Here is a 19,945-nt window from a genome sequence, read left to right as displayed (position 1 = left end):
GTGTTTTTAACATTGAGTACTTGATGTTGGATTTCAGAATTGCTTCAAAGAAATGCACCCTTTCAGCACCAAGTGGCCCCTTTCACCAAGTCTCTGTTTTGACCAATTCGAGAGCACCATTTCTTTGTGCTACTGTCACAAGTTTTGTATTTGAGCTATTTTTGAATGCAAAAGGCTTTCTTGCAGACCATTTCCCTTTGGCGGTTAGTTATCTCTGCAACACTGCATAACTGTTCCTATTGTTATGCCCTTAGAATACTGATGTCTCCATGATAATGACCTGGTATTATGGAACGAGTTGCTTCATGTTTCTAATAGCCTGATAACCTTAGTTGCCGCCTGTTCATGAAAGGCATTGCCCGCATCTATAGTATTGAGGTTTACAAGTCTTGTTGTCTTGCTCCTGAATGTGTGGACAGGGTGCCTGGGAGATCTGGTCCTCTCCGGTGATGGCATTGTTCAAGCCCAGAACATCTAGAGCGCCATCACTAGAGGCAGCGTGATAAGGAGGCTGACAATGGGAGCAAACCACAGCCACCTTCTAATACCTGCTTGAGATATAAAAATGTGAACGTTGGTGGGGGGATTGCGCTATGTGGGGAGGGACTGCGAACGTGTCACTTCCATGGTGGGAAATTGATGACCTGTTCCTACTGTACTTGCAGGCAGAGATCCGTACCAGTTTTGATCATTTGTACCAAGTGATGTCAAAACGTGAAGAATTCCGATGGATGATGCTACGGATAAAACGAATGGACACAACTTGGATTGAAGCAATCAAGTCACTTGCCGAAAAGCAAAGTCTTGACAAGAGAAAAAGAAAAAAGGTCAGTCATCGATCGATTTACACAGCCTTTTCCAGCAGTATGCAGTTTCTCTGAGTAACCAGAACATGGCCTGGTGTCAGCAAGGCTTGGAAGCAAGGGCTTCCCACCTGATATTTGGTGACAGTGCCTTCTCAAGTGTGCTAAAACACCTGTAGGCTCATCAGAGTCTGACCATTGGAATGCCTCTATGAGCTAGTGTCTTTCAAAATGGCTGGGATTTTGTCTTTAAGCACTTACTTTGACTGGTATTTCATTCTGTTCTAGTTTTAGTCTGTTTGCGTTTTCTTTATTTCTGTACTTTGTGTAGTTGGGGCTGCCTTTCACAATTTGATGATCACAAGATGTTTAAATGTATGTACGTTAGTATTAATCATCTTTTTGAAAAAATGTAAATGGGTAAAATGTAATGGGTCCTTTTTTTTCTTCAATATACCTTACTTGCAACAGTACATTTTTAAGAGATCACTAAATGTTGGCATTGTACATGCATATGAATACATGTTTACACAGACTTTAAGGATGACCACAGAAAAATATATTTCAAATGCCCTTTTCAGTAATGTCTGAGACATCATGTCTTATAAGGGAAAACGTGTTCAGCTGCATCTAAGAAAGGAAGGATGCAAAATGCAGTTGTCCTGTGATTTAGCACTGCTAGAGACTCCGGGTCCGCGTTCGTTGTCTGTTTGCTGTGAGTGATGAGAAAGAAAAGGGCCAATGGAGAGGTTGATGACTTGGGGGCTTGCACTGATTCATGTTTGCTTCTCTTGTCCCGATAAGTGGGGGACCAAGCACCAGCTGACATTTGTTTTGTACTGAGACGATAAGCCAAGGTGCAGTTGAATCAGGTGAAAAACAGCCAGGTGGTATGCTAAGACATCTGACTTTTTAGGAATGTCCGATTTATATGGTGGGTTATGCAAAACTCCTTATAGCATATGCTGGCATTGCATGAATCTGTTCTTGATTGCTAGGCTCTGGCAATCGTAAATAGCCTAATTGCACTCAGCTGGAGAGATGCCTGGGGATGTAATGACCCACACTTTCCTTTTTGGACAGCACTCTTCCTACAGCGCCTCTGGAGGTATCTGCTTCAAGCTAAAATGTCTTTTGGACATCAGACTGGTCAGGTTGGGAGCCAAACAGACACATTGCTTGAGATTGTTGAAGGACTTGTGTGTGTGGCCGTATCCAAAATGAAGGGCACAGACTTTCAGGTTAGTTGGTTAAGGAGCTGTGCCAGCCGAGGATTGATCTTTCACAAATTAGAAGTACACGTTAGTAAACCCAGAAATCACTGTCATTCTTTGAGATTGCTCATCATGGGCCATTCTCGGACAGCTTGCAGTTACTTCTGATCTATTTGCACCCTGTTGGGGGTGATAAAATAGCCCAAGAACCTTTCCTCCCTCATGTGGGTTCCCCAGTTTAGTATAGAAGACCGCGTTTCTCTAATTGGTGTTTTATTTATTTGTGTGACCTAACTTTACACACCTAAAACAAAATAAAACAAGAACAGAGAACATGCAATCAGTCATTCATATAAGAACAGTATAAAAAACTTTAAGAATCAAACAAAGAGGCTGAAAAGGAAAAGTCAATTCTAAAACTCCTCAAATATATATTATATATTAAAATCCTTATATATTAAAATAGTCCCACAAAATCTATCTCTATGCTTTTTATAAAATTAATCATAGTTATAACCTGATGGTCAATTGGCTCTAAGAGAAAATTCCACCATAGCATTTCCCATGTAAACAATGGTCTAGTTTTTAAGTATAAAGCAAACATTTAATTACTCTGATTAGCTAGTACAAGGCATTCAATAGTTGTATGCTTTATGGTTTCAATGCACTTCTTCCATAGGCGGCACATCTGCTGTTCCTTTGGCAAGCTACTCCTTGCACCTACATTATTAGTAAGCAAAAGATTAAGCTTTATACGTAGAATTCCCTGAGTGTTTTGACGGATATCTTCCTATACATTTCTGAATGTTAAGTGCCTTTATATCACAATACAAATGAGAAAAGATTGTATACGCCTCGAGATAGCATCTGTTTTCGATCCCTGCCTTTTCAAATAGTTTCTTCTTAGCCCTGTACGCTCTATGCTCCAAATTCTCCAGTGGTATACCATTTAATTACAGGGTAGCTAGGACACCTATCTACCACAAATTCAAGAGAATACAGTCACATGTGTTAAAAAGAGCATTTAGGTGTACATACAATGAAAAAGCTGGAGGGAACAGAATACTTCTAACTAGTACGATTTTACACCAAGTAGTCAATGCCTCAAGTGGAATAAGACCGAGTGTGACATAGGGCTGCCATAGGAGTGCCTGAGGGAAGTGCCAGTACTCGTTTCCAAATAAAGACTCAAGCTTTGACCAGAGTAGCCAGTCTTCTCGAACCTCCGCCCTATAGATCAATTTGGGAACCAAGACTTGATTATACATTTTTAACACTGGTCAGAGGGAGAAACATCCACATTTCTTATCCAGTACTTGCAGTTTGGAAATGGCAGCAATAGCTTCTAATTCGAGAGCCTAATTTGCTACACCCAAGGACCCCTCGGCTCTTAGCACAACACCAAGATATTTAAATTCGGCGACCTCCTCCATTCTGGAATCCTTTATGTACCAAACAAAATTAGGCCTCCTGGCTGATTTAATAACGAGGATCTTTGACTTGGGCATGTTTATATCCAAGCCCACGTCCCCAGAATAATCGGCAACAGTTTCTAGAGACCTTTGGAGACCAATTGGGGTACAATTCATAAGGACAAGATCATCTGCGTATAAGAGATCTTCAGGACATGCACGCGCTCTGAAACACGTGTGTATGAGCGCGATAGAAATAAAATATCAATTCAATTCACCCAATCTGGGAGGATTTGCCAATATGCCAGCCAGTGCAGCCCCATTGCCCAAAATGTGAAGATTAAATAAGAACGGTGCCAGCACACATCCCTGCTGTAGACCCCGTTTGACCAAAATCCAACCAGAGAATGAACCACACTGATGCAGCTTAACTTTTAGTTGGATATCAGTATGGAGCAGTTTCAATATTTTAACCAAGGGTTCAGGACAGCCCCAATTTCTCAACATCGCCCACAACCTAGAGCGATCAACGCAATCAAAAGCCTTTGTTATATCCACAAAGGCCAGATGTAAAGTAGATTTATTCTGTGCTAATTGGTTAGACAGGAGTTTTATCAACCAGCAGTACAAAGATGTACCTATTCCCTTGCAGAAACCTGCCCGGTTTACATCAAATCTCCCAGACTCCTCAGCCCATCGTTCAAGAGCACGCAGTATAAAGTGAGAGAAGATCTTATAGGAGGCATCAAGAAGGGAGATAAGGCAATAGTTAGCCAGATCAGACCTATCTCCCGTCTTGAAAATCACAACTACTATTGCATCCTTCCATGACTGTGGGAACTGGTGAGTATCAAAGATGTTCTGAGATAACCCCAAAAGAACCACTTCCCAAAGATTAGGGGCAGATTTTAAGGTAGTTTTGGAAAGACCATCCGGCCCAGGTGCATTATTGGATTTTTTTTTAGCCAGCAGAATACCCTCTATCAATTTCCAAGATCTCCCAAGACTGCATCCCAATAGTGGAAGTCGTGCTTTACGATGATTCTTACAAGTCACCAATAGAGGCCTCCCATCGGTCACCAGAAATGGGCTGTAACTGGAGGTAGGGTTGAACATGGGGCCCTCTTATTCATTTCCAAAAACAAGAGGAGTCTTAACGAGTGCTGATAGGTTCAGCATCCCTTTGAAACAGTACATCCCTATAACCCCTCACCCAATCTCTATACGCTAACTATATTAGGACGCCAAATAATGGCATGATCTCTAGGTCTTACTTCGATTGGGGCTGCCATTTGGGATCCCAAGAGCGGATATGCAGGCTCCACTCAGACAAAAGAACAGTTGGGAGTGATCACTGGACTCAAGCAATGGTAAAAGCAAGAAAATAAGGGGCTAGAACAAAATGCATAATCCAGTGTGAAACTATTGAGGCCATTTGTCCATGTATAATTTGGAGGCATATCACCTTTGACGTTACCGTTCAAAATGTTCAAGTCCCAAGCATCCAGTAGGGACCAGAAATGTAGCCGTCTGGCTCTTACTGAACTAGAGTGAAGACGAGTAGAGCCCCAGTCGTAACAATGACAATCTACGCATTCTGAGTTAAAGTAGCTCATAATAAGAATGAGATTTGTCAGAAACCCTATGGGAATCTATGCTATTAGTAATAGCAAGCAGGATGTCCTCCAAAGTTGTCACTGCAGGGTTAAAATAAAGGTTCAACACTATGAAGAACGCCCTGGAGCTATTACCCAAGGGCCACCAGGGGATTTTAATGCCCAACATATCTGAATGACCGAGACACAAGTTTTCAACATTTAACCCTGGTACGACCCACCAGGCACTAAGAAGACCCCTACGGTTCTACCACTTGTGCCTTGCAGGTTCATGGATGTTTTACCTCCTGTACATGCTCAATATGGTCTTGTCTATTGTGGGAGTAGATATGCATATTGTCTAGATACATGGCTACGTAAATCGCACCCAAATCATGGGCCAGCGCAGTGCTACTTGATGACTGCTGCAAGGTGCCCGTGACGAATACCAAAGGGATCCACCCACTGAAAACTCCAAGTTAGTGTTTTAAGGCTTGCCAGAAATGCTTTAAAGGAGTACTGGGTAAGTAGTCAAAGATTTCTAGAACCATTGTTGGGGTCTTCCGGTAGATATATGGTTTACCCAAGAATGCAACCAAGCTCTCGGGTCACTGGTGAGGTGGTCTGTAAGAAAGCAAAGGGTTTTGAAAACCGAAACCAGGATGAAGGGAAAGGAAGAGGGTGGGGGTACAAAAAAGTGAGGTGGTTAAGTACCAATTTGAGAATTCACAACCAACTAGCTTTAGTATGAACAGTGGTGAAAAAATACTGCAGTGCCCCATGTTTGCTTAAACTTCATTCACTGGAACCTGCTTGCCAAAGTATAGCGCATTCATAGCAATAAGAATATCTGGGCTTCCAGTAAATCGTGCTTTCTTTTCTTTCACACACTGTGCCGGTCTTCTAAAAAAAAAAAAGGAAAAAAGGACATTGTCGTCCAAATGGGTGGTGCAATCTTGCTGCAGCAGTGCCACGTCTCCTTTCTTCTCATCAATAGCACACCAAGGCCTCCAGCTGGATCACCCCTCATTCTGATGCTGGAATAGAGCATCTGTCCTAGCTATCAGGGAATGCAGTACTTGTTGTAGACACTGCCAGGGATTGCAGAACTTGTTGTGGACGCAGAGCTGAGTGCAGGTACAGAGCCCCTGGGATTCCAGACAGTTGGTGAGGAAGTTGTGAAAGGTTGACGGGAGCATTGCAGAGGTCAAAAGATATTTCCATGTACTTGAAACGGCTGTCTTTGCCACAAAGGCAGTCTTCCAGTCATCTCCTTCCTGGATCCATACCAGATTTTGTACTCCACATAAATCTGGCTTGATAAACCATGAGGTATCTCAATCTCGCTCTTTCAAATCCAGAGTGAGCAGCAGCTGATAGCTATTATTGTGGTCTGTTTGAGCACATAGTAGATGCATGGATAGAGCTCACTAGCTTTCTTTTTACAAAAAACATTGGGCCTCCCAGCGGGTGAAGTAGGTCAAATTAACCCCTTCTGCAGGGATTCATCTACTTGGGTCCATAGGGCACTTTTATCTTCTGTAGACAGAGTAAATTCAGCCATATGGACTCTTCTGATTGGGTATGAGCTTGATAGGACAGTCATAGGAGTAATATTGGGGGTGTTTGCACCTTCTATCCGTAAGATAACATCAGTAAATGTCTGATATTCAGGTTGGATATCACTCAGAGCAGGAACTACAGTGGAGCGAGCTATGGCTATCGCAGGAACTTGGTTGAGAATGCAGTGGTCCCAACGACTTGTTTACAGTGCAGAGACTAAAACAGCACTTGTTACATAGGCCAGTCCTTGCAGAGATTGTGCCAACACAAACCAGCAATTCCAAGAAGTTGTAGGTTGGGTACATGGAGTTCAACATGCATGTACTCCTGATGATCCTGTTTGCATATTCTCAAACCAGTGGTTATGTGGATGATGTCCCCAGATGTCAAGTGGGAATCCAATTGGAGAATGGAATGGGGTGGTCTGGTGCTTTAAGAACATTGCTATTCTGTGGCAACTGTATATTCCTGCAATTGCTGGGGGCTCCTGTCAAAGAAAGCTGTAGTGTTTACCAGTGCTGTACTTCCTATATAGTTCATGGGTAAATGGACATGCAGGTATGCCGCAACAGATGCAGGGGCACATGGGGAACACATGATGGCATTAGACATGCTCAGAGAAGAGTTGCCATTTATTTCTGACCTTTGCCATTTCCTGAACTCAAAGGCAGTCCTGTGCTAAATGACTTTTGTTTCTACATGCATACAAAGACCTGAGCTTGGCACAAGTGTGTGGTTGTATGTTTCTGGGGGTGGGTGTTGTCTTTTCATGCGGGACACCATCAGGCCCCCTGGCCAGCTTTTGCCCCATGTCCCTTTGCCTGTCTCGCACAGTCCTGCGTCTTTTTCCACTGCCAGCAGGCAGATAATCTGCCCCACTCCCCTTGTGTACCGTAGAGGGAGCTGAAAGCCTATGGTGGAATGTTCCTTGTGAAAAGATAATCCAGCACCCACCAGTTAACCAGTGCCTCTACCATCCTACAAAAGCAAGCTAAATGGGAGAAGGCCCTTGCACACCATACAATCGTTAAAGAGTAATATTGGACAGAAAGGCTACAGGGAAATCTAGCTATGGTCATGTCACACAACCTCCTATTCAGATGCATACCCATAGCTCCAGCTAATAATCGACCCAATTTCGGCCCTTAAAATACCCTTTGCCAGCCATCCCTTTACTGGATGACAGCTGGCAGACTTACAATGGATTACCTTTTGAACACATCATAGCCTCTACCCATATCCCTATATAGAAATTGGCAGTCTATTATACATATCATGGGTAAAGCCATTGCCATGGCCATTTTTGATCACAAGTGTTTGTGTTTCTGCATCCGCGAGGCTCTGATCTTTTCCCATAGGTAAGTGAAGTCATGCTAGTCACCTTAGACTGCCTGGGTTTCTGGATCCAATCTTTAAAAATATCTTTAAAAGAGATATAACAGCCCTCGCCATCCATTTATGGGAAACAGCGTGGTTCGCATGTAGTCTGCCATGACAAGGATGTATCTATTCAAGTTTTTGCCTAATAGGTATGTGAAGCTAGGCCCTTCACTTTAAACTGACTTACCTTCTGGAACCATGCTTTAAAACTATATATATAACCGCTCTTCCCAGGCCATACCACCTAATCAAGGTTTTCATATTTGGGGAACACTGTATACCTTATATTGGTCTACTTAGATAACGGTCTTCCTATTAGTTTAATGGCACATCTGAGTTGTTTTAATCACATTATGAATCTCCGGCTATTAATAAGGATGGCTACACACCTTGGACTACCTTGGGGAGATATTACTAAATACCTAAGTTGCTATCCTGAATTTATCCTAAACATAGATAAATTACCATTGCAGAGCTGTAGAAAGGATTTCCATCCATTAATAAGGAGAACTACTCAATCCTACATTGTGGACTTTGCATGACCACCTTGCAACAACATTACCATTTTTACCTACTCCATAATTCGTGAGCTGGTGAGTATCTACTACCAGCACCCCCAGTGAATCTCATCCCAATAGATGGTTTTTACCATCTTCAATAGCTATATGTCTGTACTCAGCCACTGATAATTGACCTTAATACACAGATGTAGATATGAATCTGGGTCCAAGATGATCAAGTATATATCCCTCTTCTAGATCCAAAGTTGTACACCTAGGTAGACAACCTTGGTGTATAGAAAGGTCAGTTGGACCATCCTATACAAACAAAGGCCAGGGATGGATAGCAATAAAGACAAAAGGACTCCATTTAAAAAAAGAGCAACAGTTGATTTTCCTTACTAACAGCATGACTACAGGACTCGACGAGAAAATCGATTAGTGGGTCTAAACATTTGAGTTCGCCTAACTGCGTGAGAAGCATGAACCCTGATTGGCTGTTACGAATGTCCAGGAGGGCATTAGCTCCATAAACAAGTACTGATAAAACTACCGTATATGATCCATAGCCGGGCACACTTACCTATAGTTATACTTTGCTTTATGGGTGAATCGCATCAAAGGAAAACTCCACTGATGGATGGTTTGTGCCGAGGCATTAACGCGCAGGCGCCTTTCCGGAACGCAAACATACAAAAACCCTGGATATGCTTGAATCCAACTGAAGCTACCCCGGAAGTGATTCACGTTTGACAGGACGCGGACGAACAAGCAACGGACTAACGCGGAACCCGTACGGAATACCAATGGTAAGAGATATCACAAATATTTGCAAAAGTAGCGACAGGCTAGTGGTGAAGCTTCTTAATGAATATTTTGTGGCTGCGCGGGATTTGACAAAGAACATCAATACCCTTATCACTGAAGGAGTAATGAATTCACTGTTTCGCTCGGAATTGGGGAATTAGGCCGCAATGAGTAGTTAAACTGTGCTCACGGGCGGGCCACGATGAATGGCATGGTGTCCGCGCTCTCAGAGAGAATACTCGAGCCGTAACGGGTAAATGTTAAACCATATGGGTCTTCTCTAGAGAAAGCACTCCTGCGAAATGAGCAGGAACAGCGGGAAAGGTTCCAGGGGTACAGATGGGAATCCCCAACATAACTAACACGACTGGAATTGCACAGCAGTGAAATTAATCGTTCGGGCTGGGAAGGAAAAGGAACGGAGGCATGGCTAATAAAGTAAGTTTTATTAGCTTTATTATTGAAGTATGTACTCCAACAGAGGCAATCAATGACTGACATTTGGATGTGGATTCCCCTATCTAGTGACATATGGGCCTAACCCGATCGGATAAGAAGGAAACGGGAACACAAGCGGAACGTGATTGATACTAGACGACCTTTTGAAGATTTTAGAATTGGAATCTGCCTAATTGGGTAAACCCACTGTAAAGCCTGCCGAACTGAAGTCATATAATTTGCGTGATGAGGTACCTAATGGGCCTTTCTTTCCCCCTTTTTCAGCCAACTGTGATTGCACGCCCCACAGAAGTGAGACGGCCACTTCCCTTTTCATTCATCGTCACACAATATCAAAAACTTAAAGGCAGTGGATAAACAACTTATAAAAGGGTGAGTGGAGTACACTAGCATTTTTTACCAGTCGGGAACGGGGAGATTAGAGGCTGCCCCTGCCCTTAAGAGACACCGACATAGCCTCGTAAAGAGGATAGGAAAGATGTAAGAAGCGATAATCTTAGGCCTGTTCATGATGCATAGATGCATTCTTTTTTACTGTAAATGGTGGTTTAGTAGACTTTGAACCAAGATTCCTGTTATTGAACAATAGTTGTTTTATGAGCTGAGCAGCAGAATAGGTTACTGATACTCCTATTCTTTATTATTGCTCCTTGATAGGTGGAGATTCTCCTCCATGTAGACTGACTGCAAGGGTACCACAAACCCTTGGAGAGAAAACACAACTAGAACTCAAACAAGAACTGTTAAATATGATATGCTTTTAGTAGATAACGTTTGGTTTTAGGTTATTACATTTACGGATATGTTATGCATGTTTTACTACCCCCTCACACAAGCCCCTGAAGAATTTCCGAGTATTGGTTACAAGACACTTAAATCAGTAAGAAACATGTCGGGCACTAGTTGTGGAATGAGATCATGACAATGAATGAAGAACTGGGTGAATGGAATGAGATTGAGTGAGATGTGTTCAGTGAGGTATGGCCCAGTGTGAAAATCAACACAGCACAGTACACTTTAACGGCTAAGCATTTGAACTAACTGACTTACCGATTGAAGGGGTGAAGTTCGTGCAAATATCACTCTGAACGTGTCTTCTTGACTTTTATTGCAGGAGACTAAAGAAGCTCTTTAATAATACACCGGACAGTGTTCTTAATATTTGTGTGTATTTGAACAATAAAATGTGTATCTTTTATACACTTGTGTTTAAATAGTGGTTTTCTTCATCACCACAAGTGAATATGGTACCGGAATAGGATTCACCCAGAGAAGGCAGCAACTATTATCACTAGCTTTGTGTTTAAAAGTGTTAAGGGTCAATCCCTTTATTTTGAGGGTATGCTGGTGATACATACCCCTCTATCTCTCCTTTTTTGTTTGAATAGTACACCAAGGTAGGCAATCTCGTTGAAACCCCCCAGACCGTTGCAATATCACAACATGTTGAGCTCCATCCTTGGCCCCAAGAAAATATCACCACTAAGAAGATCTTGCTTATCAAGGGTCCCACATACTTGCACTAAGGTGAATGTGAAAACATTCTGTAGAATCTTCTTTTACATAATGTTTGGTTATCTCATATAAACTCAGAAATATGACCCATAATGGGCAATATTCATGAAAGCTCTTTTCTGCTTACTTTTATAGACACGTGAAGTTCTTGAAGATTTGTTAAGGTCAACTGCTAAAGATTTTCACGCACATGAGGAAGGGAGGCATCTCCCAAAAAGCAAGAGCTCAATTATTATTTTTGTATTACTACTACTTTTTTATCTATTTGTGAATTGATAAGACTGACACTTGTCAGCACATTCTAAATAACTGAAAGCGTAACCAATGATTTCACATGTGTTGAATAATTACTATTATGTTTTGACTGAGTCATTCCTCCGTATAGTTGGTGTGCATGGGACAGAAGTGCCCTCCCATTTTGGACACTACTTTCTTCTCAGTATATAGGGGTGCCATATTGTGCCAGAGCTGCTTGTTTTCTCCCTTGCACGCAGAATCGACCTAGTTTTCCTAGTACCCATTACTAACGCACACCTCATCTTTAACTCCAAGAAGGTGTGCACCCCAGTTAATCAAAGGTTCGTTGTGTTTTTTCTCATGATGCCCCTTGCCAGCACCCCGTTCCCAGGTGATGGCTGGCAGACACAAAGAGGATTACTGTTTGTTCACACCAAAGTGATCTTTGTGGCCTCCATTGAACACTGCTCAGCTCTTTGGTTCTCAGAGGATGCTTCTAGACTGTAGATGCATTTACCGTACCAGTCACAGGGGGCCTCATTCCAAGTTTGGCGTTCCAGAAATAAGGGTGCCGGTAGCAACGTACCAACACCCTTTTTGGACCACCAAACTATGAGTTTGCTGGTAGGGGGACGGAACTCCTGCCTGCCCTGTCAGGAGCTCAGGCCCCTACCAACAGTGACCCCATTCCCGTGGGGTCCTATGCTGCTCCACGGAATGGGGATTTACTGTTTCCATAACCTGCCATAATATCCAGGTGGCAACCCCGTAATGAGGGCTTTGGACTTTCAGATCCACACAGGTGTAGTGTCCAGGTCAGCTATGTTGACCCTCTGCATCAGGAATTGACAGTCATGTTTTCCACAGTATTTGGAATGTGCACTACCCTAGCACTGAATAAGAATTTCTATGCATGCATGTCCAGTTCAGTTCCCCACTATGTGCTAACAAGCTGGCCAGGCCTCATGCAGCACTGATGCAGGCCTTATGTACTATAGACAATTAACAGCCAGCAGTTGCTGCCATTAAAGGCTGGCATGTTAGGAGCCATTATTTAAGCATTTGGCAGCAATTTTAAGAGCAGACAAACATGAAGCACACACAAGTTAGGACCTCCATATGGCACATTGCGATAATGCTAAAGTGAATAAGGGAAAAATCATAAAATGCAACAGATATTCACATCCCAGGAGAATAGTAAGACATCAAAGTCACCCTCGAATGAAAGGACAAAAACAATATACTCTGAGAGTGGTGCCAGAACACCATCTACTACCTCTTGGGATTTTCCTATGTGCCACAGGTCTCTGCTCCTTGTTCTCTTTAACCTTTTGACAGCAGTCAGGCAGGTGCCATGAGTTCTTCTCCAAGTTAAAGCAGACACTCTTCAGGCTTTTTGTGATTCAAGAGTATATGTGTCACCACTCTTGACACAACTTTAAGGGTGGCCGAATACAGTATATAGTAACTTAGCTGGCACTATCGGCCAAATCCTTAGATTTCTGAACTGATTTCTCTTCTTCAAGATAACCCTTCTAAATGTCCATAAAAACATAATCATGTTTTCATTGTGCCGAAATGCAATATTTTGCAGTTCCCTAGAGCAGTTGTTTTCTTGAAAAATGTAATACTACTCACTTATAAAGTTAGCAAAAGATGAGAATCAAAGACAATGCCTAGCGTTTTAACCCTGGAACAAATATGTCAATGGAATAAATCAAAAAAAAGAATTAGTAGGGTCCTGTCAAGGGTTTTGGCCCATGTTGAATCAACAGACTGGGTAGATGTGGGGATGAGCTGTCACCGCCCATTATCCTATCCCAGAACAAACTAAATCAATAGACTGGGTGGATGTGGGGATGAGCTATCGCCGCCCACATTCACGCCAGAATAGGAGAACTGCGCAGTTGGCACGAGACCACTCCAAAGATACAACCTTCTTGTGGGGGGTTCCACATCACCACTCTACTGTAAGGATGCCATCAAAACAATGCTAAGCAAGGGTCCTATACTATCAAGCAAAAGACCACTCTATTGAAATGCAGCAATTCAAGACAACTCAAAAATGGATGCAGTACTGACAAATTCCCCAAGGTGGTGCTAGCGGTCTAAATTCTGACAGGGAAACTGTTTTTAGGAGTTGCAAGAGGGGCAGGGACTTCAAAGTTTGTTGGTTAATTGGAAATCTTAGCCACCTGCTGTTCCCAGAGGCCAAGAGGCTGGGAAACCTTACCACCTCAGAGATTCCACACCAGGAGGCAGGATATCACATGACCCTGTTGATTGATTGAGGTTAGACTTCCAGGCAGTCTGCTGGAGCCCACACAAAAGGCTCTTTCTGTTGAATGGGATCTGTTAATTTTGAGTGTTTCCTGTCAACAGCCCTCTGCCAGCAAGGAGAGACATGTGATCATTGACCCACCCAGACTCCTGGAGGCGGACCCAAACACTTGGGGGAGTTGAATTGCAACAAATATATATTTTATAGAAACAGTGATAATTTATTGTAACCAAATGACAGGAATGTACAACTTTGAGAGTCTTAGTTTGAAAAATGCCCTCACGATTTGAGTCCAAACTCCAATTTGTGCCATGTTCTGGGGCCAAACCCCGCTAATTATGATTATTGTAGACAATGTGTTTAAGATAGAGACATGGAAAGTTACTGGGATATATGTGGAAGGGAAATGTACCTTTGTATAATTTTTGATGAAAAACCAATGTTGCAAAACCCACTAAAATCGAAAATAAGTTGCCATTTTTGAATGCAAGCTCCTAGAAACGCCAGAGTCAGGACAGGGACTATCTTTAGTAATATATGATGTGTGTATATGATGTCAAACAACTGTGTACCTGGGAAATATGTATTTGGATCAGGAATAGATTTGTGTGCACATTGACCAGGGGAGTGTCATTTCTGCAGGTCATAAAAATGACATCACTCTGACACACTATCCCTTCCCAAATCAAGGACCAAAGAATATATTGACCTATCAAATCAAGAGCGGGGCAGGCTTAGGGATGCTAGCCTCTCCACCCACTTCCAAAACAAAAGAGACTGCTGGGACAGGTAGAGAGATTCAATTTGCTGCGGAGCATGCTGACTGACGACTTCACATCCAGAGATCCAGACTTCAAATCCATCAATCTCCAGAACCTGTAGCAGAAATTAACTCCAGAATTTGTAGCAGAGAGGCCTGAATCCACCAGCTGAATCCTCTTCAGCAGGCCTCAAAACCAATCAAACTATTCAACAGCCTGGCGAGCTATTTGAATTTTTGCCAAGAATTTTTGCAAGAACCTGTAGCAGTATCCAGAAAGCAGTGCTGTATCCGGAACCCGAGAGAACCACAAACCAGACCGTTGTGAGCAGATCCGGTGCTTAACAGACCCAGAGAGCAGAGCTGAGCCAGATAGCCGGGACTTCAGAACCACCCGCCGGAAGTCCTGTCCAACCTGACCAGACCGTGACGAGGCCTATTTCAAATTGATATTGTGAGTACCTAGCAGAACTGTGCGGAACCAATCTCTTAGTTAAAATAATCTAATCCAAACTATTTTAACCTAATTAGAACAGCCTCCTTGAAATCGTGTCATCTGTCATTTGTAAAGCTGCACAGCTCTCACCTGTCAATTCTGCAGTTGTAAGCTGTCACCTGTCATTTTGAGTTTGACTTTAAATACGAAAATCTACCTTTATTAAATTGTCCGTATCTCTGGAACCGGGCTATGAACGGAATTTTAAAGCTGTGATTCTAGGCTTTCCAACGAACCTAGAACCAACTCCCTACACTTTGTCCGTAATCGCGAGACACGCACTCGCGAAATTTACCGCAGTTTGCGATTTAGCCCGATTTCTTCATCTGTAGAAATCAGCAGCTTTTTGCTTCTCTTTGCTAAAATTCGTTTGCAATCTGCTAATCATTCATAGAGTATTGTTAAAGTGAGCCTGAACTAATATAAAGTAGCCATCACCTACCCTGAACCTCTAGAGGGAATTAAAAGCAATTTTAGCACCTTTTCACTTCCTTGCAAACCACATTAAAGTAATTTGCCTGTGTTTAAAACTCATCCCTGTTTTCTCTAAGCTTGCTGGGGGAACTGGAACTGTGTATTGCATTATAAAGTGTGATTTGTTGGGATTCTTGAAGACTGTGTGCTCTCCTTCCATTTCTTGTATTGCATAGGGGGGGAGTGAATTGTCAAAAGAAAAAGTGATCATATTACCTTTTGCTAAAATCATAACCAGTTATTTCTGTAATGCATTTTATTCCACCTTGCGTTTCCTTGAAACCATCAAGCATTTTCAGCTACCTCATCCTCTACACTACTCCTAAGTAACCAAATCAGTGTACCCCTGTAACATTATCCATTGTTGATCACGGTCATATTCTGAAGTGTGATATCAGTTAGCAATTTATTTATAAAGTGTGACAGATATATATTGTTGAATTGTCCGAATAAACCTTTTAATTTGCAAAACAAACCTACTTCTTGGCTCAGTGGGGTCAGGGGGATTCTAAGAGGGGGGTGTTATACAAGGGTTGTCATCCAGAGTACTGAACTGGATATAAAAATACATCAATAAGGGTTTTCCTCGGCATCCCAGACTAGGCATTGACTTAGCTGTAGTGTTGATTGAATATCGCTTACAGTTCATAGCTGTTCTAGTGCTGTTTTGTGGGTTGATTACTAATACTTCAGTTTTGTTACCACTCAAAGTGAGCCAATTGTCTTATCAATTGTTTAATAGCAGTGAAGATTTTGAAAATAAAGGTTTATCATTATTTATGACATCACCAGGGAGTTAAGAGGAAATCTGGCTGACATTGGCATAACAATGAAAGTAAACGAGGGAGGGTAGACCCCTCAGCCACCTGTTGTGCACGGGTGAAGATTTCACTCTTAAACTATCAGTAGTTCTACAATTAAATCAGTGAGTTAAAAATCTGAACTATAGCAAAGCCTTATTGGAGACACTGGCTTTGGATCACAATCTTTCATGGGCGGTCTCGTCGTCAAGTGTGTCCAAAGCCTTCTCATTGTCAAATGTGTTCTCTTGCGCCCAACTACAAAAACCTAGACAGCCTTTTCTGGAGAAAGTCAATAGGGCTGTCCCACTCCACACTTGGAAAGCCAGAAATGAGGAGGTTGTTCCTTCAAGAGAAGTGTTACTGTTCAGAGAGTGTGCAGGTGATTCCCTCAAACTGAGCAGTTAGGACCCGGATATAGAGGTGTCCTTGCCAATACTGATCTTCCGTCTTGGCAATCCTCTCCTCCAACAGATTGGTGTAAGTACTACTTTGAAGCCACACCTCATTTATTTCTTTTACACCTGCCTTGATTTCAGTGATAGCAACAGTGGTCCTCATTTCCTTGAGTTTTATCATCCCTGTCTTTAAGTTGCCCACCATCGGAAGCACCTCGCCCTCCTTGGGTCTCTTGGCAGTGAATGAGTATCAGTGGCCAAAGTAGAGCCATCCTGTCTAGAGAAAAGAATGAGCTCAGCAAAGTCTTGTACATAATCTCTGATAAGAGCTCTGCAGCTCTGCTTCTATCCCCTGTGTTGCCAGTCCTAGAATCTCTGGAATGGCATTCTTGAAAAAAAACATTTGGTGAAAGGTTGTAGAGCAGTATGGTGGATGTAGTTGGATATTAGCCCAATCTAATGTTGTGGAGCTGCCATCTTGTATTTGTAAATAATGTCCATCATAACTTTATAAGTGTACCATTTCATCCACATTAATGTACAAAATGGATAGTACCATGGGGAAAATCCATATGGGAGGACAAAATTTGATATTTCCATCCGAATTTTGGTCTACATGCTGGAATTATTTGTTGAAGTAGTACAACTGATTTTATGTTGGCATATATTTGGTAAAATGATTTATTAATGCACATGGTTTTAATATGGTAGACACCCTAACGCGATCAGTTTTACCATTCTTGACCTGTGATGAGATAAATTGAAGAGGTGCACTACCTGGATTTAATCCAGATCTTCGGATGCACCACTTCAACCACACTGGTTATATTCAAGGTGTGTGTGCGCGTGTGTGCACGACGCGTCTCACTAATAATGTGGAATGAAAAGGGACAACGGCCACATATGGAGTGGATAGGGCACCTTATTTCTAGTTAGTCATTGAACCCCTACTATTAGTTTCATTTTGCCCAAACCATGCATATTCATCAAGTCATCCGTATTTACATCTGTAGCATGTATGCTTTGTATCGAGAACAGCAGTGTGTCTCGTCAACCACTTAATGTAAATTGAGTAGTAATAAAAGCCAGATGTTGGACAGCTCGGATGTCAGTTAACCATGTTTATTAAGTTATTCAGAAACTGTGCATTCAAATGAAGTGGTCTTATGTTAACCATGCATATGCATTACTTCAGCAATATTTACAGCTGGATGATCTTTAGTTTCAAATATGTTGCATATAGTAACTATGTTGGAATGGCCATTGCCAGGTTTGAGCATGTTTTAATAATGTGTACATGGTGTATTTTTCATATTGATTTTAGGAATAGGAACTTGGTGTGAACATATAACACCAATGTAAACATTTGTTTATTCAGATTATTCATGCTGGGGATGTTTCCTTGGTGAAAAATAAATCGTTGCAGAGGAAAGCATTCAATGGAAAAATCAAATTCTGAGCCCTTCTTCAGGGTATCCATGCTAGCTTGCAAGCAATGCATCTCAAAAGATTATGTGTTAAAGTCGGTCTCCTCTTCTTGGTTGCACCTTAATATGCAGACTGCAAAAAAACCGAAATTCAGAAACGTTTATATGCCATTTGTTTCAATGATTATCTGTCGAGGACTTGTGTGTTTGAAGGTTTCTTATTCCACGGTTCTATTTGGGCTACCTGCATAAATCCTGTCACATGCACAGATCACTATGCAAATACGTTGTCTATATTAGCATAAACCCTTGCACCCATGCAAACTATTGTTCTCTGCCTCCATACTACATTTTACTTGAGAGGTAGACTAGCTCTTGTCACGCCTCTAGTATGAGGCCCCGCTGCCACTCTAATGGAGATGGAGGTCCACGTGAATCTGACTGGTAACCAGTGCTATGTTTGTATCCCCGAAACCTGCATGGAAAGACCTTCTGTAACTCTTCATGAGTAACAGATTCTGCCATTGATTACAGTCTTTGTAAAATGTTCAGTAGTAAACAGATAAGTTTCTAATAAACAGTTCTGCATCTAAAGAACTTGAATGTGTTCTGTCATTTTAACTAATTCCGGGCCATCCATTTTAGGACCTCTGCATAAAGGATTTCAAAAACATTTGGTTAAACAATCTCTAGAGAGCAAAGACATTTTCTTTGCATGTCCGTGGCACTGATGGGTTTTGACGGTCTTGTGCAGCTCATAATTCCCCAATAAGGTCATCATGAGCCTTATAAAATCACCATATGTAAACTGGATTTCATAATACTTTTTTTATTATTTGGTTCTAGTTCACCAACTCTGTAAATGGAGTATCTATGTAGGTGATTTATGTAGCCCAAAGCTAGCAATGAAATATCAGACCGCTGCTCAATAAAGGACGTGGAACATAGTGGGAGGATGTCTTGTCAGTCTGAGGTCTGCATTCTGCATTGGTCGGTGAAGTTTTCTTGGAAGCAAAGGGTTTTCAATTCTTTCCAGAACTGCAGGAGGGGAGGGAGTTAGCCTTATGTTGGCTGGAAGGCTGTTCTAGAGCATGTGAGCATAGCAGTAGAATGCTTGTTTTCTGATCTTCTCCTTATTTTACTACTTGGATTCCAGTCTGGCAAAATCTGGGCTCCTGGTGTTGTCATCCTGATATGATGATCTTTCCAGCTAAGTATAATGGGTCTTGAACGCTAGCGCTTTGTAGGAGATGAACGCTGTCTTGACTTTGATATGAGCTTTAAGAGGTAGCCAGTATAATGATTTTCCGTAATAACTTTCAGAAAAGTCTTGATTCTATTAAAGACACAGAGGCGAACATTACACTTCTCTTTCTTTATTAAGACGCTCAAGCAGCAAAAGATTTAAGTCGAGCATAACTTTTAAAATCCACTCTTACAAATGTGTGAACGCTGAAATCTGAACAAAACCATTTCTACAACTACAACTTTTGTCTAAAATAAATGTTTCCCAAGATTCTCTTGACATCCTTCACAGCGTCACTGAACGTGTGACCTTCCTCCTCCAATACTGTGACAGCCAGCCCTTCGCGAACGTGCAGACAGCTTCCTGTGTCTGCTTTCAATGCTGTGAGTGCCAAAGCCTTTGCACCTCCAACTCTGTGACCGCGAACACTGCCGCAAGATCGTTCAACTGGATTTGACCACCGGGCCTGCGGAGAACAGGCTGAAATTAGAGGACAAAATTTGCACCAGTTACTCATCCAAATACATTGCCACATACTGAATACCAGAGATAAGCAGTTGGCAAATCCCCTCGTCCCT

The 19,945-nt window shown here is 42.1% G+C and overlaps 1 protein-coding gene across 4 annotated transcripts in view; it reads left to right on the top strand.

Annotated features, from left to right (window-relative positions):
• The window catches only part of MGAT5 (alpha-1,6-mannosylglycoprotein 6-beta-N-acetylglucosaminyltransferase), a 1,044,542-nt gene that overhangs the window by 539,422 nt on the left and 485,175 nt on the right, over positions 1 to 19,945 (top strand). For all 4 annotated transcript variants that reach the window (XM_069616573.1, XM_069616570.1, XM_069616572.1 and 1 more), the window contains one exon: positions 666 to 827. In XM_069616573.1, coding sequence (XP_069472674.1) covers positions 666 to 827 — 162 coding nt within the window. The remainder of the gene's footprint in view (positions 1 to 665; positions 828 to 19,945) is intronic.

This window comes from Ambystoma mexicanum, chromosome 9 (assembly GCF_040938575.1).
Source record: "Ambystoma mexicanum isolate Mex_15411 chromosome 9, UKY_AmexF1_1, whole genome shotgun sequence".
In the NCBI taxonomy this organism is placed as follows: Eukaryota; Metazoa; Chordata; class Amphibia; order Caudata; family Ambystomatidae; genus Ambystoma; species Ambystoma mexicanum.
The sequence above is the reverse complement of the archived record's forward strand: the minus strand, read 5'-3'. Positions and strand labels throughout refer to the sequence as shown.